We start from the raw sequence: 19,737 nt of genomic DNA, 5'->3' as shown, positions 1-19,737 counted from the left end.
TTTTGTCATTTTTGTCATTTTTGTCATTTTTGTCATTTTTGTCATTTTTGTCATTTTTGTCATTTTTGTCATTTTTGTCATTTTTGTCATTTTTGTCATTTTTGTCATTTTTGTCATTTTTGTCATTTTTGTCATTTTTGTCATTTTTGTCATTTTTGTCATTTTTGTCATTTTTGTCATTTTTGTCATTTTTGTCATTTTTGTCATTTTTGTCATTTTTGTCATTTTTGTCATTTTTGTCATTTTTGTCATTTTTGTCATTTTTGTCATTTTTGTCATTTTTGTCATTTTTGTCATTTTTGTCATTTTTGTCATTTTTGTCATTTTTGTCATTTTTGTCATTTTTGTCATTTTTGTCATTTTTGTCATTTTTGTCATTTTTGTCATTTTTGTCATTTTTGTCATTTTTGTCATTTTTGTCATTTTTGTCATTTTTGTCATTTTTGTCATTTTTGTCATTTTTGTCATTTTTGTCATTTTTGTCATTTTTGTCATTTTTGTCATTTTTGTCATTTTTGTCATTTTTGTCATTTTTGTCATTTTTGTCATTTTTGTCATTTTTGTCATTTTTGTCATTTTTGTCATTTTTGTCATTTTTGTCATTTTTGTCATTTTTGTCATTTTTGTCATTTTTGTCATTTTTGTCATTTTTGTCATTTTTGTCATTTTTGTCATTTTTGTCATTTTTGTCATTTTCATCATTTTTGTCATTTTTGTCATTTTTGTCATTTTTGTCATTTTTGTCATTTTTGTCATTTTTGTCATTTTTGTCATTTTTGTCATTTTTGTCATTTTTGTCATTTTTGTCATTTTTGTCATTTTTGTCATTTTTGTCATTTTTGTCATTTTTGTCATTTTTGTCATTTTTGTCATTTTTGTCATTTTTTTATTCTTACCCTTTTCAATGCTTTTTCTCTTATTTTTTTTTACTTTCCCTTTTTATTTTCTTCCCTTTTCTCCCTCTTATCTCTTCTCTCTTCTCTCTTCTCTCTTCTTTCTTCTCTCTTCTTTCTGTTTCTCTCCCTTCTCTCTACTTTCTACTGACTTCTCTCTTCTCTCTTCTCTTTTTTTCTCTCTTCTCCCGATTCTCTTTCCTTTCCTTCTTCCCTCTTCTCTCGTCTCTCTTTTTTTTGCTCTTTTCTCTTCACTGTTGCCTCTTCTCGTTTCTTTCTTTTTTTTCAGCTGGGCTGCCATAATTTTCGAGTTCAAATCAATTGAATATTAGAATATAGTGATCGATTTATTTGATTGTTAACCCTGTGGTAACGTTTTCCTATATCCGGAAAATGTTCGTTGTTCGAGAATATAATTTGATTCATTTCCCGTTTGTATATTGCCATCAGAGAAAAAAAAAACCCATCAAAGGCTAACATTGAAAAAACACTTCCTGGTACTCACCGTTGGCTGCGGATCGGCATGAACGATACACTCTAGCTGGGCCTCGAATCCTTCCCCGGAGTGTATCCAGGACTTGTCCACGCTGATGTCCGGTGGATCTGCAGTTTCAATCCCATTTTGCCGAGAATCGAACCGGTGGGCGTCATCGTCGTCATCGTCGTCATCGTAGCCGGAGAGCAAGATTGGAGTAGAGCAAAAAAAAAATGTAAAAAGCCAAAGCAATAAAACAGTATTAAACGGAATCAATCAAATTGGCTTTCATCAAAACATTCCAATGTTTTGAGGAGGAGATGTTTGTGTAGCGTCTGGTTGCTGGTTTTAGCTATCATTGCGAGTTTTACATGGAACCAATGCTTTTTCCGATTCATGTCTATTGGTTCGGCCCGTTTGATTGGGAATTGTGAACATTGCTAGAGGTAATGTTGAAGGCAGAGGTCGAACTGACTATAGGAAAAAAATGAATTGGTTTATAATAATCTATCATGATGATATTTGTTTTTTTTTTAAACCCAACACATATAGGGAACAAAATCATCAAAAGTTTTATGGAACAAATTAATCTCAATTATGCTAGTCAAACAAATTCTATTAAAATTTTGATTGAAAATTAATCCTTTTTTTGCGGTTAATAATGAAGGCAAGTTCCATTTTTCCCGTTCACAGATTACATTCACTAATCGTGACTGATGAGGTTTGCGGCAACCTTTGACCTAGATTTCGAAAACAATTCAATTCAAATATGAACTGAACAGCACATGGCCCAGCAAATACTTGGCCAGACACCAGACCAGAGCGTGTTGTACAATAAATCACATTTACATTCCATCCGTGCTTAATCAACTTAAAACCCAATAAAATTACCATAATTGCATTACCATAGATCGCACAGAAATAGACAGGATCAAAGAATGAAAACAATTCCAGCAACAATTATTACCGGTACAATATTAGCTTTATGAATGGCGCTCCTCCGTTTGTTTTGCAATCACATAAATTGAGCGAAATTGAAATATTCATCAGGCTGTTCTGGTCAACCGAAATACATGGAATTGCGAAACAAATCTGTCTGTGTGATGAATCGACGTGCGATGTTAGTTGATCCCTAATGATGGAAGCGTTTGATTTTATTTTGACTCATTAAAACCGTTTATGGGCAGCCTGTAGCTTCGAATAAGCTGCCAGGAAGGCCGATGAACAAGGCTATTTGCATTCTGATCGAATGGATTCTCACGAATGATGCTTTTTTTTAATTTTGTTTGAAAATTAAAATTAAACTGATAGTGGTTTTCAAAGTGGATTCGACCACCCCCTGAGGTCATATGAAATATTTTAATTTTTAATAATTATAGAACAACTAGGTTAAACCAGGGTTGAATCTGAGTCGGGAATATGTTGAATATTTCCTAATGATAAACTTTCTTTCAAAACAGTACTCCATCGTTTGAATTAATCGTAATCCGATCTTGAGCGTCAATTTGATACTATTGGAAATTTGATGGGTGCAGCCTTAATTTTTTTTCAATGATCTATATTAATTCTTAAAATCAAAAAACAATAATCAATAATCAGAACTTAAGTTTCAATTTAACACTCTTTGTTTTATGTATCTCTCTTGTTTCTCAGCCATATGTCCGTCTGTCCGTCTGCCCGTCTGTCCGTCTGTCCGTCTGTCCGTCTGTCCGTCTGTCCGTCTGTCCGTCTGTCCGTCTTTCCGTCTGCCCTTTTGTCCGTCTGTCCGTCTGCCCGTCTGTCCGTCTGTCCGTCTGTCCATCTGTCCGTCTGTCCGTCTGTCCGTCTGTCCGTCTGTCCGTCTGTCCGTCTTTCCGTCTGCCCTTTTGTCCGTCTGTCCTTTTGTCCGTCTGTCCGTCTGTCCGTCTGTCCGTCTGTCCGTCTGTCCGGCTGTCCGTCTTTCCGTCTGTCCTTTTGTCCGTCTGTCCTTTTGTCCGTCTGTCCGTCTGTCCTTTTTGTGTAGCACGTTATCCGCAAGGAAACCACCCATCATAATGACTGACGACACTTCGCCTTGGCAGCCTATTCCATACTAGGCTGGCGCGTTCCTACTGACGCGGTCACTCAAGCGAACTCTGCGCGTGTGGCGCTTACCCACACAGCCGTACAATATGCATCGACCACGAAACACACTGCGTCACCAACACCAAGCTGAAGCCTACCGGTTGCGCTATCACTTTCAGACTGGAGGGGCTTGAGTGCCGCTCGGGAGGGCTGCATAGTTGTGCTGACTAATCGTGGCATAGGCGCCCCACACATCTTCCTTCCTCTCTAAAATTTTTTTCCAATCATTGAAAAAGATTAACTTTTTCAGTGAATCATCTTGCAACGGAAGAATGAAAGAGTTATTAAAGCTACTTACTGGGAGTTTTTTTTTTATTATCAAATTGTCAATTTATCATTTGAGTTTTTTTTCCATAAGTATAGCATTTCTGGAAAGCTTGAAAGAATACCAATGTAACTTATTTTGCTTGATGATACATTTCACTTGAATTTATTTCAATCTTTTTTTATATATAAACTAAATTTAAATCGTCAAATTAGCTCTCATTGGCTTAGGCATATGTCGTGTAATATAGAATAAATCAAAACAGCGACGCATCCACTAAAAAGGCACTCGCGTGCTCGTGCGCTCTCCCTTGCCTGTGCGCAACAGTCAACGATTGTACCATTACAATGTCGTTATGTAGGTATACGTATGAATGAATAATCTTTAGCGTGCTTTAGCCATTCTTTCTCTCCGCTGTATCCGCTGCACCAGACTCCCACACTCCCATTCATGCAAAACCTCCACACCCCAAATCGGCTGCGCTTATATTGTCAATTAATGAGTTGGCCTGTTGTGTTCGTGTTGTTATCCCTTTCAGATAGATATAGCCAGTGTTGCCACATGGATTTCTGTACATTCATAAAAAAAAGTTTTTTTTAACTATGCTTTTTTTCCTACCAATTTTTTTACCGACGATGTATTAAAGTTCAATATTATCATTGAGATTTAGTTTTTTTTTTTTACAATTTCAGTGTCTGTAATTGATTCAATTTCCAGTATTTAACCATCTGTTGTTTCAATAATAAATCACTTTGATAAACTATCAATCAATAAAAAAAAGTATTTGCCGATCTGTACTCTGTAGCAAAAACGAGCTCAAAACTTTGTACTTTTCCCGGTCAATCGGTACATGTGGTTTCCATAGACAAACCGTATCTGTGATATAGAGAGCATCATTTGCCTTTCCTTTTCCATCCCACTCCACTGCGAATTGTAGTTGCCTATACAGTCAACTGGATTCTTCTGGGTTTGATGTTCTCAAATGTCTCATTTTTTCCTTAGTTGTTTCATTCGCAATTGACTCCAATTTCTCTTCAGATTTCTACAAAATATTCTTTACAACAGTTTACAGAGTCTGTTAACACTTGTCATGAATCTATTTGCCTTGTTACACCTTTTTTTTCTTCTTTGGTTTACAAAGTGATCCTCTCAGCACACTTGCCTAAAATTAGCCATGCTATCAATCCTTTAAATGGGCGATCCTTCCAACGAACTTAAATTAAAGCTATTTTCCTGACGCGCTTTTTTGTTCCTTATGCGGCCCTCCCAACACGCATTTTTTGACAATCTTCTTGATTTGCTTACTCCTTAATTGCTTCAAATAAGTTGTCGTTTCAATATACTTAGTTTGCCATTCACATAATTGTTAAGGAGTGGTGCTTTCGACACTCCCAGAACTATCATCGAGTCAGGCTTTCCCTCATGTGGTCCTCGCAAATCATATTCAGCCTTCTTCGTGACTCGCTAATATATTTCTCACTTGAAGTGGTCCTCTCAACACACTCCATTTTTTTTAATTGAAAAAAAAGGTCCTCCCAACACACTCAAACCTATCCTCCCAGCATGCTTTTTTTCTTGTGCGGTCCTCCCAACTCGCATTGTTCACTAGTTGTCCTCCCGACTCGCTTATTCATTTATTGCTTGAAGTGATCCTCACAACACACTTCTTTTCTGAATCAATAATGTTCTCAAGAGTGGTCCTCCCAACACACTCAAAGCTGTCCTCCCGACACGCTGTTTTCTTGTGCGGTCCTCCCGACTCGCTATTTCATATATTACTTGAAGTGGTCCTCCCAACACACTTATTTTTTCTCAATAATGTCTTCAAGAGTGGTCCTCCCAACACACTCAAAGCTGTCCTCCCGACGCGCTTTTTATGCGGTCCTCCCAACTCGCATTTTTCTTTAGCAGTCCTCCCGACTCGCTAATTCATCTATTGCTTGAAGTGGTCCTCCCAACACACTTCTTCTCACAACTGTCCTCCCGACGCGCTTTTTTTACCAATTTTTTTTACAAACCATTTTTTTTAATATCACTCAACTTTGTAAATCTTGAACTTTTGCTTTCTAACTGAAAAAATTGCACCACTGCCTTAAGTGCATTTCACTGCATTCTTTTCGGGAACGGTTTTTTCTCAACACTTTCATTTCTCAATTCTGTAAATTTTGCAACACTGGTCACATTTTCACTCTCTTCAATTTCCAAAACACGTGGTCATATTTTTTTTTACCTTCTAGATGGGTGGTTTCCACAACAGGTTCTTTTTATCGTTTCTTAAACTATACCGTGAAATGCCTGTCGGTCGCCAAAATGTGTAGCACGTTATCCGCAAGGAAACCACCCATCATAATGACTGACGACACTTCGCCTTGGCAGCCTATTCCATACTAGGCTGGCGCGTTCCTACTGACGCGGTCACTCAAGCGAACTCTGCGCGTGTGGCGCTTACCCACACAGCCGTACAATATGCATCGACCACGAAACACACTGCGTCACCAACACCAAGCTGAAGCCTACCGGTTGCGCTATCACTTTCAGACTGGAGGGGCTTGAGTGCCGCTCGGGAGGGCTGCATAGTTGTGCTGACTAATCGTGGCATAGGCGCCCCACACACTTTTGTCCGTCTGTCCGTCTGTCCGTCTGTCCTTTTGTCCGTCTGTCCGTCTGTCAGTCTGTCCGTCTTTCCGTCTGTCCTTTTGTCCGTCTGTCCTTCTGTCCTTTTGTCCGTCTGTCCTTTTGTCCGTTTGTCCGTCTGTCCGTCTGTCCGTCTGTCCGTCTGTACGTCTGTCCGTCTGTCCGTCTGTCCGTCTGTCCGTCTGTCCGTCTGTCCGTCTGTCCGTCTGCCCTTTTGTCCGTCTGTCCTTTTGTCCGTTTGTCCGTCTGTCCGTCTGTCCGTCTGTCCGTCTGTCCGTCTGTCCGTCTGTCCGTCTTTCCGTCTGTCCTTTTGTCCGTCTGTCCTTCTGTCCTTTTGTCCGTCTGTCCGTCTGTCCGTCTTTCCGTCTGTCCGTCTGTCCTTTTGTCCGTCTGTCCGTCTGTCCGTCTGTCCGTCTTTCCGTCTGCCCTTTTGTCCGTCTGTCCTTTTGTCCGTTTGTCCGTCTGTCCGTCTGTCCGTCTGTCCGTCTTTCCGTCTGTCCTTTTGTCCGTCTGTCCGTCTGCCCGTCTGTCCGTCTGTCCGTCTGTCCGTCTGTCCGTCTGTCCATCTGTCCGTCTGTCCGTCTGTCCGTCTGTCCGTCTTTCCGTCTGCCCTTTTGTCAGTCTGTCCTTTTGTCCGTCTGTCCGTCTGTCCGTCTGTCCGTCTGTCCGTCTGTCCGGCTGTCCGTCTTTCCGTCTGTCCTTTTGTCCGTCTGTCCTTTTGTCCGTCTGTCCGTCTGTCCTTTTGTCCGTCTGTCCGTCTGTCCGTCTGTCCGTCTTTCCGTCTGTCCTTTTGTCCGTCTGTCCTTCTGTCCTTTTGTCCGTCTGCCCTTTTGTCCGTCTGTCCGTCTGCCCGTCTGTCCGTCTGTCCGTCTGTCCATCTGTCCGTCTGTCCGTCTGTCCGTCTGTCCGTCTGTCCGTCTTTCCGTCTGCCCTTTTGTCCGTCTGTCCTTTTGTCCGTTTGTCCGTCTGTCCGTCTGTCCGTCTGTCCGTCTGTCCGTCTGTCCGTCTGTCCGTCTGTCCGTCTTTCCGTCTGTCCTTTTGTCCGTCTGTCCTTCTGTCCTTTTGTCCGTCTGTCCGTCTGTCCGTCTTTCCGTCTGTCCGTCTGTCCTTTTGTCCGTCTGTCCGTCTGTCCGTCTGTCCTTTTGTCCGTCTGTCCGTCTGTCCGTCTGTCAATCTGTCCGTCTGTCCGTCTGTCCGTCTGTCCGTCTGTCCGTCTGTCCGTTTGTCCGTCTGTCCGTCTGTCCGTCTGTCCGTCTTTCCCTCTGTCCTTTTGTCCGTCTGTCCTTCTGTCCTTTTGTCCGACTGTCCGTCTGTCCGTCTGTCCTTTTGTCCGTCTGTCCGTCTGTCCGTCTGTCCGTCTGTCCGTCTGTCAGTCTGTCCGTCTGTCCGTCTGTCCGTCTGTCCGTATGTCCGTCTGTCCGTCTTTCCGTCTGCCCTTTTGTCCGTCTGTCCTTTTGTCCGTCTGTCCGTCTGTCCGTCTGTCCGTCTGTCCGTCTGTACGTCTGTCCGTCTGTCCGTCTGTCCGTCTGTCCACTTTCCGTCTGTCCACTTTCCGTCTGTCCGTCTGTTCGTCTGTTCGTCTGTCCGTCTGTCCGTCTGTCCGTCTGTCCGTCTGTCCGTCTGTCCGTCTGTCCGTCTGTCCGTCTGTCCGTCTGTCCGTCTGTCCGTCTGTCCGTCTGTCCGTCTGTCCGTCTGTCCGTCTGTCCGTCTGTCCGTCTGTCTGTCTGTCCGTCTGTCCGTCTGTCCGGCTGTCCGTCTTTCCGTCTGTCCTTTTGTCCGTCTGTCCTTTTGTCCGTCTGTCCGTCTGTCCTTTTGTCCGTCTGTCCGTCTGTCCGTCTGTCCGTCTGTCAGTCTGTCCGTCTGTCCGTCTGTCCGTCTGTCCGTCTGTCCGTCTGTCCGTCTGTCCGTCTGTCCGTCTGTCCGTCTGTCCGTCTGTCCGTCTGTCCGTCTGTCCGTTTGTCCGTCTGTCCGTCTGTCCGTCTGTCCGTCTTTCCGTCTGTTCTTTTGTCCGTCTGTCCTTTTGTCCTTTTGTCCGTCTGTCCTTTTGCCCGTCTGTCCGTCTGTCCGTCTGTCCGTCTGTCCGTCTGTCCACTTTCCGTCTGTCCACTTTCCGTCTGTCCCCTTTCCGTCTGTCCGTCTGTCCGTTTGTCCGTTTGTCCATCTGTTCGTCTGTCCGTCTTTCCGTCTGTCCGTCTGTCCGTCTGCCCGTCTGTCCGTCTGTCCGTTTGTCCATCTGTCCGTCTGTCCGTCTGTCCGTCTGTCCGTCTGTCCGTCTGTCTGTCTTTCCGTCTGTCCGTCTGTCCGTCTGTCCGTCTGTCCGTCTGTCCGTCTGTCCGTCTGTCCGTCTGTCCGTCTGTCTGTCTGTCCGTCTGTCCGTCTGTCTGTCTGTCCGTCTGTCCGTCTGTCCGTCTGTCCGTCTGTCTGTCTGTCCGTCTGTCCGTATGTCCGTCTGTTCGTCTGCCCGTCTGTCCGTCTGTCCGTCTGTCCGTTTGTCCGTCTGTCCGTCTGTCCGTCTGTCCGTCTGTCCGTCTTTCCGTCTGTTCTTTTGTCCGTCTGTCCTTCTGTCCTTTTGTCCTTTTGTCCGTCTGTCCTTTTGCCCGTCTGTCCGTCTGTCCGTCTGTCCGTCTGTCCACTTTCCGTCTGTCCACTTTCCGTCTGTCCACTTTCCGTCTGTCCGTCTGTCCGTTTGTCCGTTTGTCCATCTGTTCGTCTGTCCGTCTTTCCGTCTGTCCGTCTGTTCGTCTGCCCGTCTGTCCGTCTGTCCGTTTGTCCATCTGTCCGTCTGTCCGTGTGTCCGTCTGTCCGTCTGTCCGTCTGTCCGTCTGTCCGTCTGTCCGTCTGTCCGTCTGTCCGTCTGTCCGTCTGTCCGTCTGTCCGTCTGTCCGTCTGTCCGTCTGTCCGTCTGTCCGTCTGTCTGTCTGTCCGTCTGTCCGTCTGTCTGTCTGTCCGTCTGTCCGTCTGTCTGTCTGTCCGTCTGTCCGTATGTCCGTCTGTTCGTCTGCCCGTCTGTCCGTCTGTCTGTCTGTCCGTTTGTCCATCTGCCCGCCTGCCCGTCTGTCCGTCTATCCGTCTGTCCGTCTGTCCGTTTGTCCGTCTGTTCGTCTGTCCGTCTGTCCGTCTGTCCGTCTGTCCGTCTGTCCGTCTGTCCGTCTGTCCGTCTGTCCGTCTGTCCGTCTGTCCGTCTGTCCGTTTGTCCGTCTGTCCGTCTGTCCTTCTGTCCGTCTGTCTGTCTGTCTGTCTGTCTGTCTGTCTGTCTGTCTGTCTGTCTGTCTGTCTGTCTGTCTGTCTGTCTGTCTGTCTGTCTGTCTGTCTGTCTGTCTGTCTGTCTGTCTGTCTGTCTGTCTGTCTGTCTGTCTGTCTGTCTGTTTGTCTGTCAATCGCTGAAAAGTAATATGTTTTATCTTAGTTTCGTAGTGTTGGCTCCAGAGAGTGATGAATGTACAAAACTGGTGATAAACAACTGTAAATAACGTTACGAATGGTCTAAATTAATCAGTAGGATGTTAAAATTATCAGCACATGTTCAATTTGGAACACCTTCCCCGAGGTATAGTTGGTTATGAATTCTTCCTAAGCCTTTTGTTTAAAGATGCGCTAACCCTAGCGTTACATGCTGAATTAAAAATTTAACAAACTTACACAACACATCCAGTCGCATATCGACGGTGACCGGCTCTCCGACGTTGTTATCCGCGGTGCACTGATAGACCCCGGCCTGCTGCCGTTCCACCTTCTCCAGCGTCAGGATAGGACCTTCGCCAATTTTAGCCGCCGACTTGCCTGCACCACTCTGGGTACGATGCCAAATAACCGACGGAAGCAGGAAAATGAATAAACAGAGACACACATGACAGATTAGCACCTGCACCCAATGACGAATTATTTCCGGGCCAATTTGGAAATTTGTGACCCGCCAAACCTACCCTCTTGGTCCAGTAGATCGATGGAACCGGATTTCCGGATGCTTTGCACTCCAACGTCACCGCGCCACCTTTCCGGGCCGTCAGCTGCCCACTGGGAGGAATCGCCCGGACGCTCGGGGGAACTGAAACGAATAGCAAAGGAAGCCAAATTGAAAATTTAGGCCCGTTCCATTTGGTTCTTGCGGTGGTATAATTTCATTTGCCAAATAGACGTGAGCTCATACAATATCAAATCAGCAACGGTAATGTTGTTACGTCTAACTTTTCGTCTCCCCTCAAATGCGATGGCTTAAGCCGGCATGGGTCCCCCAATGGAACATACCAGCTTTTTCCCTCAGTTAGCCCTCCGGATGAAGTTTTTTCACATGTGAAACAGTCACGAGAGAAAACTTGTTCCACATCCAATCAACCGAAATGCTCTGTAATATTTTGTTCTAGATCAAATATAAGTACACACACTTACTCCACGGTGTGTTTGAAGGTGATGATTAGAAGAAAAAAAATAGCAACTTGGGGTTGGTGAGAAACAAATTCTCATCTTCCTAATATATTTTTTTATTCCAATCATGATCCTTGCTCTGATCCAGAACAAAACCAACATTTCGATCCTAGATTCTAATTTTTAGATGCTCGCTCATCCTAGACTCTCATCCTAGCTCCATAGGTTTATGGTTAATCGTGAATCTGATTCCGGATCCTAAGCCCGGATCCAGATTCCGGATTCTTTTCCTGGATTTACATTCTTTTCACTGATCCAGTTCTTGATCCCGGTTTCTGATTCTGGATCGATATTACAATTACTGATCTCGTATCTCGTATTTTTGGCTAAAAAGCATCCTTAAAGCACACCGTGCTACCAGTTCAGCGTTCATTGGACTTCGCATCAGAGCTAACAAGCTTTCAATCACCTGTCCCGAAAGGCTAGAATCAGTCCTCTCCCAGGGTCACGTTCCGTCAGAGGCTTTCGGGTTCTCGAACTTCCTCCAAGCTTGACTTTTGCTAATCTTTCCAAAATAGGAAAATCGTTCTCCCTCTCCCTCTTTCTTATCTAATCGGCCACGGGGCACCCTGGAACGGAAACAAGTGAGCCCAATTTTCTTGAAATTACATTCCTATTACGAAACGATTACAGAAAATCTCGCAAAACTTTTTTTTTCTGCTTCAGCAAAAACTTCCTTGGCACTCCGGGCGATTCATCAAGGCCCAGGAAGTGAAACCACATCCAGGATCGTCTGCCTCTTTGCCAGCCCCTTCGGTGTTAATGCGCCCTTGTCAGTCACTCAGTCAGGCAACTAGCCGGTTTGGGTTAGACCGTATGAGTTCTTCCAGACGCGATACGCACCAAAATCATCACTTTCTAAGTATGAAAAGAGAGGAGGAAACTCGGAGGCGAGTTCTGGTATCAAGAACTTTTGGCAAGGCAAACGTTAGCAGGCTCCAGGCGAAAACTAGAAGCAGGAATTAGCCGCCAAGAGACTCCGAAGGGCTGTTTGACATCCCAACTTCACTCCTGTCTACTTTCCCTCCGGACCGGAGTTTGGATGGATTGTTTGTTAAACCAGCAGAATTCCGCTTCCTGATTTGCGGAAGTCTTGCTTCCGGACTTGCTGACGCAAGTGATTGCTTGCAAAGCGGTAAGTTTCTATGTTTGTTTTCTCTTCTTCCCAGCTGGCAACAATTGTGTCATAAACCTAACATAAATTGTAACGAATGTGATAATTACAAAAAAAAAATAAATGAAAAAAAAAACAGTTCCATCCACATTCCACCCGGAAAAAAATGACAAGAGCTAGCAAAAGTGTACAATGTTTGTGTACATTTTTCCTGGAAATCGTTACCCAAACAATTTTTGATCGAACACAATCGTTAAGTTGTTCCTTTTTCAAAAGGTCTTCATAACTGTTATTTTTTTTATTAATTTAAAAGTTCAGTCGAATAAACTTGTTTCCAGCACAGTGTTAACGTTCGGTTCCAGAGTAAAGTACCGGATTTTGCTGTCCTTTTTTTTGGGGACTTTCAATTTTCGACAGATCAAACCATGGCAGAAAACATTTCGCTGGTTAACTGGATAAGGGTTATAATTTTAAAACCGATTTCGATGCCAGGCACCACTTGACAAAGGGTGGTTTGAACTTTTTACTCCCCCTTCAAATCACTTGAATCACATGCGTTTCCAATTTTTTTAATTGGCCCCAAAAACGCCGATATGATGTTTGAGAGGGAGTCAACATCGAAAAACAAGCGGTAAAAAAAAAAAAATCAAAATGGCCCATCGTATCGCAATTGAACAACTTCGAGTGAGGTTCCACTGTTGCGTTAACAAGTTGATGGGCGTGGATGAAAACATTGGGCTTGTTCAGTGTGGAGGGTTTGCTTAATTTAGTGATAGCACATTTCATTTTCGCGAACATGCACAACCAATCAATTCGTCTGCAATTGAGTGTGTTTGATTGCAAAATTGTGTGATTTATGATTTAACAGCATATTTTGGAAGTCATTAAGTTATCATGAAAACGGCCAGCAGATTTTTTTTTTTATGTATGGTTGCGTTTGTCAACCTTACTTTAGTCAAAAAATTTGAAAGTATGTGAAAATGAAAATGACAAAAATGACAAAAATGACAAAAATGACAAAAAGGACAAAAATGACAAAAATGACAAAAATGACAAAAATGACAAAAATGACAAAAATGACAAAAATGACAAAAATGACAAAAATGACAAAAATGACAAAAATGACAAAAATGACAAAAATGACAAAAATGACAAAAATGACAAAAATGACAAAAATGACAAAAATGACAAAAATGACAAAAATGACAAAAATGACAAAATTTACAAATATGACACAGTTGACAAGATATGACAAAAATGACAAAATCTTAGAAGTAAAATGAACTTCATTTATTGTTTCAAACATAATCAAATGTCAAGCAAATCAGCGAAAATGTATTAATGTTTTTTTAATTTTTTTTTGGTAATTTTGAAGTTTTGGATGAAGTTTTTCAAACAGTGTTGTTTTTTAATAGTTTTTGTCTGTTTTCGAACTTTGATGAAGAATTGAATAAAATGATCCAAAAACTTACACTATATCCCACTTTTTTTAATTTGAAAAATTAGATTTTTATAGTTTTAGTGTAAAACTTCAGAAAAAAAATTACTTTTAGATGAGATAGGAAAAAAAACTTCTGAACGGTATTTTTAGTTTTAATTTGTTCTTCAAGAGATCTTAAAGGCGTCCCTTTTAGTTGTCCTTAAAAGATGAACTTTCGGGCTGTTGTGTTGTTATTATTGGATCAAGTAAAAGGGCTAGGAGCAGGAAAAGAGAAAATCATTTTCGTTCGTTCGACGATAGAATCTGTAGATTAAAAACACACTATACTAATGCCTATTTATATCAAAATTACTCTCGAAAGGTTGTGAATTTCGGTTCAAGTTTATATCATCTATAGATAAGCCTTTACACCAGAAAAAATCACACTAATTTTTCAGCTAAATACACAGAGAGTCAAAGAAGTCATAGTGGGAGCTAACGAGCTGGGAGAAAGCACTATCTGGGAATACCTTTTCTGTTGAAGAAGAATTTATTCAGAATTTGAACCGAAAGAAAATTATGTTGTCCAAGTTATCTTGAACGTCATTGGAAAGAAAGAAGATACTAGAGCTTTCTCATATTTATCGGAAAGTGTTTAAAAGTGTTCGATTTGATTCCCTGGTTTGGTTTAGGGCAGTTAAATGTTTGTCTAAGGCAATCCCTTAATGCAAATTTCTGTAAAATCTTTGTTATGAACTTAACATCAAGTTTTGTGGACACCCAAACCAAGCATATTTTCGAAGATCCACCATACATTTCACCTGCTCTAATGGATGTTTCAATAAGAAAAGAGTTTTTTAAAGTTTGTGAATTGAATGAAAAAAATCATGAGGTACACACATTCTTCCAGATTTTTCCAGAACAATTTGATATGATTGAAAGTGATTTTCTGAATTGTAGACGGGCTAGTCTCATTCAGTGTCTACACTATTCCGCAGAAACTCATTAAATGAGTCTCCGTTCGTTCAAGGAAGGTACCGTTTGGCCCGACACAAAACCAGGAAGCATAATCTAAATGGATGAAAATATTATCATAACTAGTAGCAATTAGCATACAAAGTAGTAAAAGTTAGCCATATCCTCGCGGTGCTGCCGGTCCCTCCGTTTCTACTGGTTCCTGATTTTCAGCTTTCCGGCCAAAAGTTTCGGTGTTCAAATGCGAGGGACCCCCCTGGTTACTTACATCATGCATCATGGTGTGCTTTCCGGGTTTCCCTATTCCGAGGAGCTGATGACGTTGCACCAGAACAGGGAGTGAAGTTGAAATATTCAGAATTGAAGTGACTTGAGGGAGCCATGATGCGTTTGACAGAAGCTTCGGGAAAGAACACGATTTAATTCGCCGGAATTAGATTATCATTGCCAGCGAGAATGGGACAACCAACTGAAAGTGGCTGCTGCGGTGATGAAAATTTTGGTTTTCAAGTTAAGTTGAAATGGCAATTTGGAACCACCTGATCTATATTTAATATGCTTAGAGCTACAGTTGACGTGAAAATCACCCAATTTTCTTCAAATCTGTTAGGAATAAAAAAAAGTACCTTTGAATTAGAGTTTAAGTTAAAAACGATTTTGTGGACATGAATTCGATTTTTGAAAGGAATCCTAATTGTCAATTTGACACTCCTGACTTAAATTGCTGTATTTTTCTTGTTTCTCAATCGATTTTTCAAAATTTATTGTTCAAGAAATCTCGTAACGTTGCTGAAAAATGTTTTATAGACAGATTTTTATTCAGCTACTATAATTCATTTCGACGTTTTTCAAAGTTTCGAAAAACTGTGCTTATTGCGGAAAAATCGTGTGAAAAAACAGTGTGAATTCAGAAGCTCTGACACACGTATCTGTGAAAATCCTGCTAACGCACTTGATGGTCCGATTCCGACTCACTTCGTGTTTGCCAGTCTTCACACAGTCATAATGCTTGCTGTGTTTTCCCCCTTCAATTACATGCTTATGTTATACAAATCACTGGAACGGTAATATCAATTCAGTTAAAGATGCCACAGTAACTTGGGACATTAAACATGAAACCTGCAACCTGAGACCTCAGATCCAAGACCTGAAACGTAGGGAATGAGAGCTAGGACATGAAACCAGAGACATGGAAACTGATACATACAACCTGATACATGTAACCAGAGACATGAGACATTACACCAAAGATCGAGTCCTGAGACCTGAGATCTTTGATCTATGACCTGAAACCTGAAACATTAGAACTTTTAGGTACATAAAACCTGGGGTTGGACTTCAGATCGGTTTCTGTCTATGTGCCCAACACGTGTTATGCTTTCGTAGAAAATCGGCAAGCTTGATGGTTTTCACTGTGATAAAGAGAGCTTCCAAGTACAGATGGTATAGACGCCTTATTTGTTGACAAATTATCCAAGCACTTGGATCTGCTAGGGTTTGCTTCGACAATTGTTTAGGGCACTTGTCATGTTGACAAAAATTTCCATCAGCTCGTCCGCAGAGAACAGATCAGGTTAACAAACTTGAATTCTGCTGCATCCGCCTCAGTACAGGTGGATGTAAAGTGTTTTTGGGCACAGATACAGTGTACAGTAAGCTCACATCTTATGTAGTTGCTCAGTTTTTGGAATGGATTTAATTACAGTGAAGATCCGTAGTAGGCTTTGACCCGACCGGATGCAAGAGCAAAATAACGAACTAGAGAGAGTGAAACAGCGAGGAAGACTTGGATTTAGCAAACGAATGATTGAGCGAAACACGTGAGTTTATGGAGTAGGGGAACTGGGTATAAAATGCGCAGTCGGGACAAGATGCGCAACCATCAGTATTTCACTAAACAAACATTGTTCAACATTTCTGAAAATGCAAGTTCGTTCTATTTACACTTTTATGCGTTTCTAAACATTTGTGGACCTTCTAAGTTTTCTATATTGCGTAAATTTGACGAAAAACGAAAACAAAATTTTTTAGGAGCTTTTCTTGCATTTTTTCAACTTTTCTCGTAAGGAATTACGGCATCTATCAGCAAAACATTTACCTGGCATCTGTTCCAATGATGAACATTGGTCTTGACAATCATCACACAACGAAAAATTTCCTTATTCAATTATTTTTTCCGTTTTATTAAACGATTTTTAACAAACATGTCTAGGCAGGGCAAAACGCGCCATGTCCGTTTTTCTTTAAGCATGTTTCATGTTAATTTAAATTTATATGCAGTTTTCATCACAACAATTTTTAGGATATTTATATGTTGAATTGGGAAACCTAACTTAAATATAAACGAATATTTTTACAATTCCTTAATTTAATATAGATTTAATTGACCATTCACAAGAACGTCAGTATATCTGGCAGCACTGCGCGTAGCAATACATTTTTCCATCTGTGAAGTAGAAAAGAAGTGTTTTTACCCGGCAAACCCTTTCGGAGGCCCTTGAATTAATAAACACTCATTAATCGTTAAAAGGCGCGTTTGGGTACACACATATGCGCACTTTGCCCCAAACGAAATGGAAATCATACTTTAGAAAGCCTTTCAAAATTTAACGATTAAGACGTTAATTATTGGTATAGGTGTTCCTGTTTGTATATTTCTGGTGAAGAACAGTTCTCTTTTCAAAACTATTGTTGAATTTACTGGATTGCATTCTTCATTTACGAGTAATACAAGATTCTTCCTAACGTGGGCGTCTTACCCCCAGTTCCCCTACTTTTGAACGATATTGACCGGGGGATTGCAATAGAGAAAGAATTCTTTTCATTTGGAATGGAAATGATCAAAATTCCACAACTGCTTCACAATTTGCACATTTTCTCTCTTTCTCTCTCTCTGAGCACCTGTTTCTCTCATTTTAACTTAATTTTACTGACTTTCCCGCACAATTGGCCACAATTCACATCAATTCCAATCACTGGCTGCACAATTTGTGTGATCATTAACGTATCTTCTCTCTTTTTCTCCCCGATATAGACGCGTTCGTGGGAAAGATGTGTAGATTGCCTTGAGAAAATAAAACGTGAATACGACAGGGGTAATATGTCTCATCTACAAGAAGGGCGACAAATTGGACTGTGAGAGATACCGAGCGACCACTGTCCTCAATTGTGCCCACGTAGTGATGTCCCGAATCTCGATCCACTTCGCCACGTTTCGCAACATGCAAACAGATTCATGAAATGTCATCGGGCTGGCTTGCTTGAGGGAAGGTCAAGGGAGGATAAGATCTTCATACTACGGCAAATGTATGTATGTACAATAATGTACATATCTATGTTGATTATCATCGAAGTATATGCTCTCATGCATTCTTCAGATTATAATTATACAATTTCACCGACAGACAGTTACTTAAAATGGTTATGACTTCGGGTGAAATGATTCAATGAAGTTATTATCTAACAAACATTAACTTGAATCAAGAACATGGTTTGTTCTTTTTTTTGTTTCAAATGAGCCGTCTTGTAATTGGAAGCTGAGCATTTTGGATCACCCAGACAACCTCTCGACTGCCTCGGGCAAATGAGATAAACCACATAATTGGTTCCTGATATTAGCAATGTATTTCCGGCTTCCCAATCCCGGTAGAATAAAACACCCCCGCACTTCTTGTGCTAAGGCGATAAGTACGAACGTGTTCACTTCCATGGTAAACTGAAAAACATTAAACCAAAGCTCATAAATCTCGTCTCCGCCTATTAACTGACTCGGTAATAATAATGGCAGTAATAATAGCTCTCATATGCTTCGGAGGGAGGCAAATAACAATCCGGTTTGCAGGAACCCACACAAAGCTGCACGTGTGGTGCAGAATTCTCCGAGACAGGGATGAACCGGATAAGAATGTGTAACATCAACCAAGCAATTGGGCCAAGAACCATGCCTGGTGAACAGGAAAGGTTTTACATGCTCTCCATTCATCGCAAAAGAGAGCCTAGGAGACAGGTGTGTGTGCTTCTGCTATTAAAAGTTATCAGTATCAACCTATGAAGCACATCATCATCATCGTACTGATTCATATGCCGAGTCGAGAGTGATTATAACGCACCCTTCTTTATCTTAACGGGTGCTACGCTGGATACGTGCCTTTTTTTTGAGAAGTATCTTCATTAGGGTTGTTCCTATCATCTTGGATGGCAACAATAACAGAAATTATTCATCCACGTTATTGTTTCAGATCTTACTCAGAAACGACTGTTTGTGAAACTATATTTTCCATATATTCCAGCCGTTATGATCTCAACGACGTTTATTGAAATCCCAAAAACATCGCGACGATGACCCAAAAACCTTAAATGACTACAAAGAAAAAATAGAAGCAGGCTCAAAAATTTTGTCTTGCTTAGGTTTTTGAAAAAAAAAATATATTTTCATTTAGCTTACAAACACGGGGAGGCAGTTATGAGTGTGTAGTGTGGAGCACAAACTCCTCTGCAATGCTATAGAATCCGTGTGGAGCACATCTCTCAGATTTAAGCTTTTTTCCTCAGATTTTAGCTTTTTTTTCTCAGATTTAAGCTTTATTTTCTCAAATTTGTTGAAAATCGTGCCCCACATTTCGCCAACCGCTCGTCGAATAACACTATCTAGTGCCACGTTCAACATACAACAGAATAGACCATCGCCTTGTCGAAGCCCCTGTGTGATTCAAATGAATTCGACAATTCACCCGAAATCCGCACACAGCATTGCGTTTCATCCATCGTTGCCTTGATCAGTATGGTCAGGTTCCCGGAGAAGCCATTCTCGTCCATGATTTTCCATAGCTCGTCACGATCGATCGTGTTGTATGCGGCTTTGAAGTCGATGAATAGATGGTGCGTAGGGACTTATTGTTCCCGGCATTTTTGGATGATTTGCCGTAATGTGAAGATCTGGTCCGCCGTGGACCGTCCCTCCGTGAAGCCGGCCTGATGACTTCCCACGAACCTGTTTGCTTGTAGAGGTAGGCGGCGAAATAGGATTCGGGGCATTTAGGACAGTTCTGGGTAGATTCCACAGTCCAATTTGTCACCCTTCTTGTAGACGGGGCATATTACCCCCTCCTTCCACTCCTCCGCTAGCTGTTTATGTCCCAGATCCAAACCATTAATCGGTGTAGGCAATCGGCCAACTTTTCCGGGATCATTTTGATGAGTTCAGCTGCAATGGCACCCTTCCCAGCCGACTTGTTGAATTGTCCGTCAGGATGCTCCGTCCTTATCCGGACACACTTCGGCTTGCGGCACGAAGCCTTTGCTGGATGCGTTGAATTTCTGATAGTACTTTCGTGTTTCTTGGGAACGATGCAGCTGTTTCAGCTCCTCGAGCATTTCCTCCTCCAGGAGTAGATTTTTCTCCTGGAAAAATTCGGACTCGCTGCTTTTTCCGCTGTG

The 19,737-nt window shown here is 41.9% G+C and overlaps 1 protein-coding gene across 1 annotated transcript in view; it reads right to left on the bottom strand.

Moving 5' to 3' along the window:
* Positions 1-19,737, bottom strand: part of LOC129738067 (limbic system-associated membrane protein) — a 335,222-nt gene that overhangs the window by 127,144 nt on the left and 188,341 nt on the right. Inside the window, exons 4-6 of the mRNA XM_055729249.1 lie at positions 10,294-10,415; positions 10,010-10,160; positions 1,399-1,496 (exon numbers count right to left, since the gene is read on the bottom strand). Coding sequence (XP_055585224.1) covers positions 1,399-1,496; positions 10,010-10,160; positions 10,294-10,415 — 371 coding nt within the window. The remainder of the gene's footprint in view (positions 1-1,398; positions 1,497-10,009; positions 10,161-10,293; positions 10,416-19,737) is intronic.

The sequence above is a fragment of the Uranotaenia lowii genome, chromosome 1 (assembly GCF_029784155.1).
Source record: "Uranotaenia lowii strain MFRU-FL chromosome 1, ASM2978415v1, whole genome shotgun sequence".
NCBI lineage: Eukaryota > Metazoa > Arthropoda > Insecta > Diptera > Culicidae > Uranotaenia > Uranotaenia lowii.
This window is presented reverse-complemented; position numbering and strand designations above follow the sequence as displayed.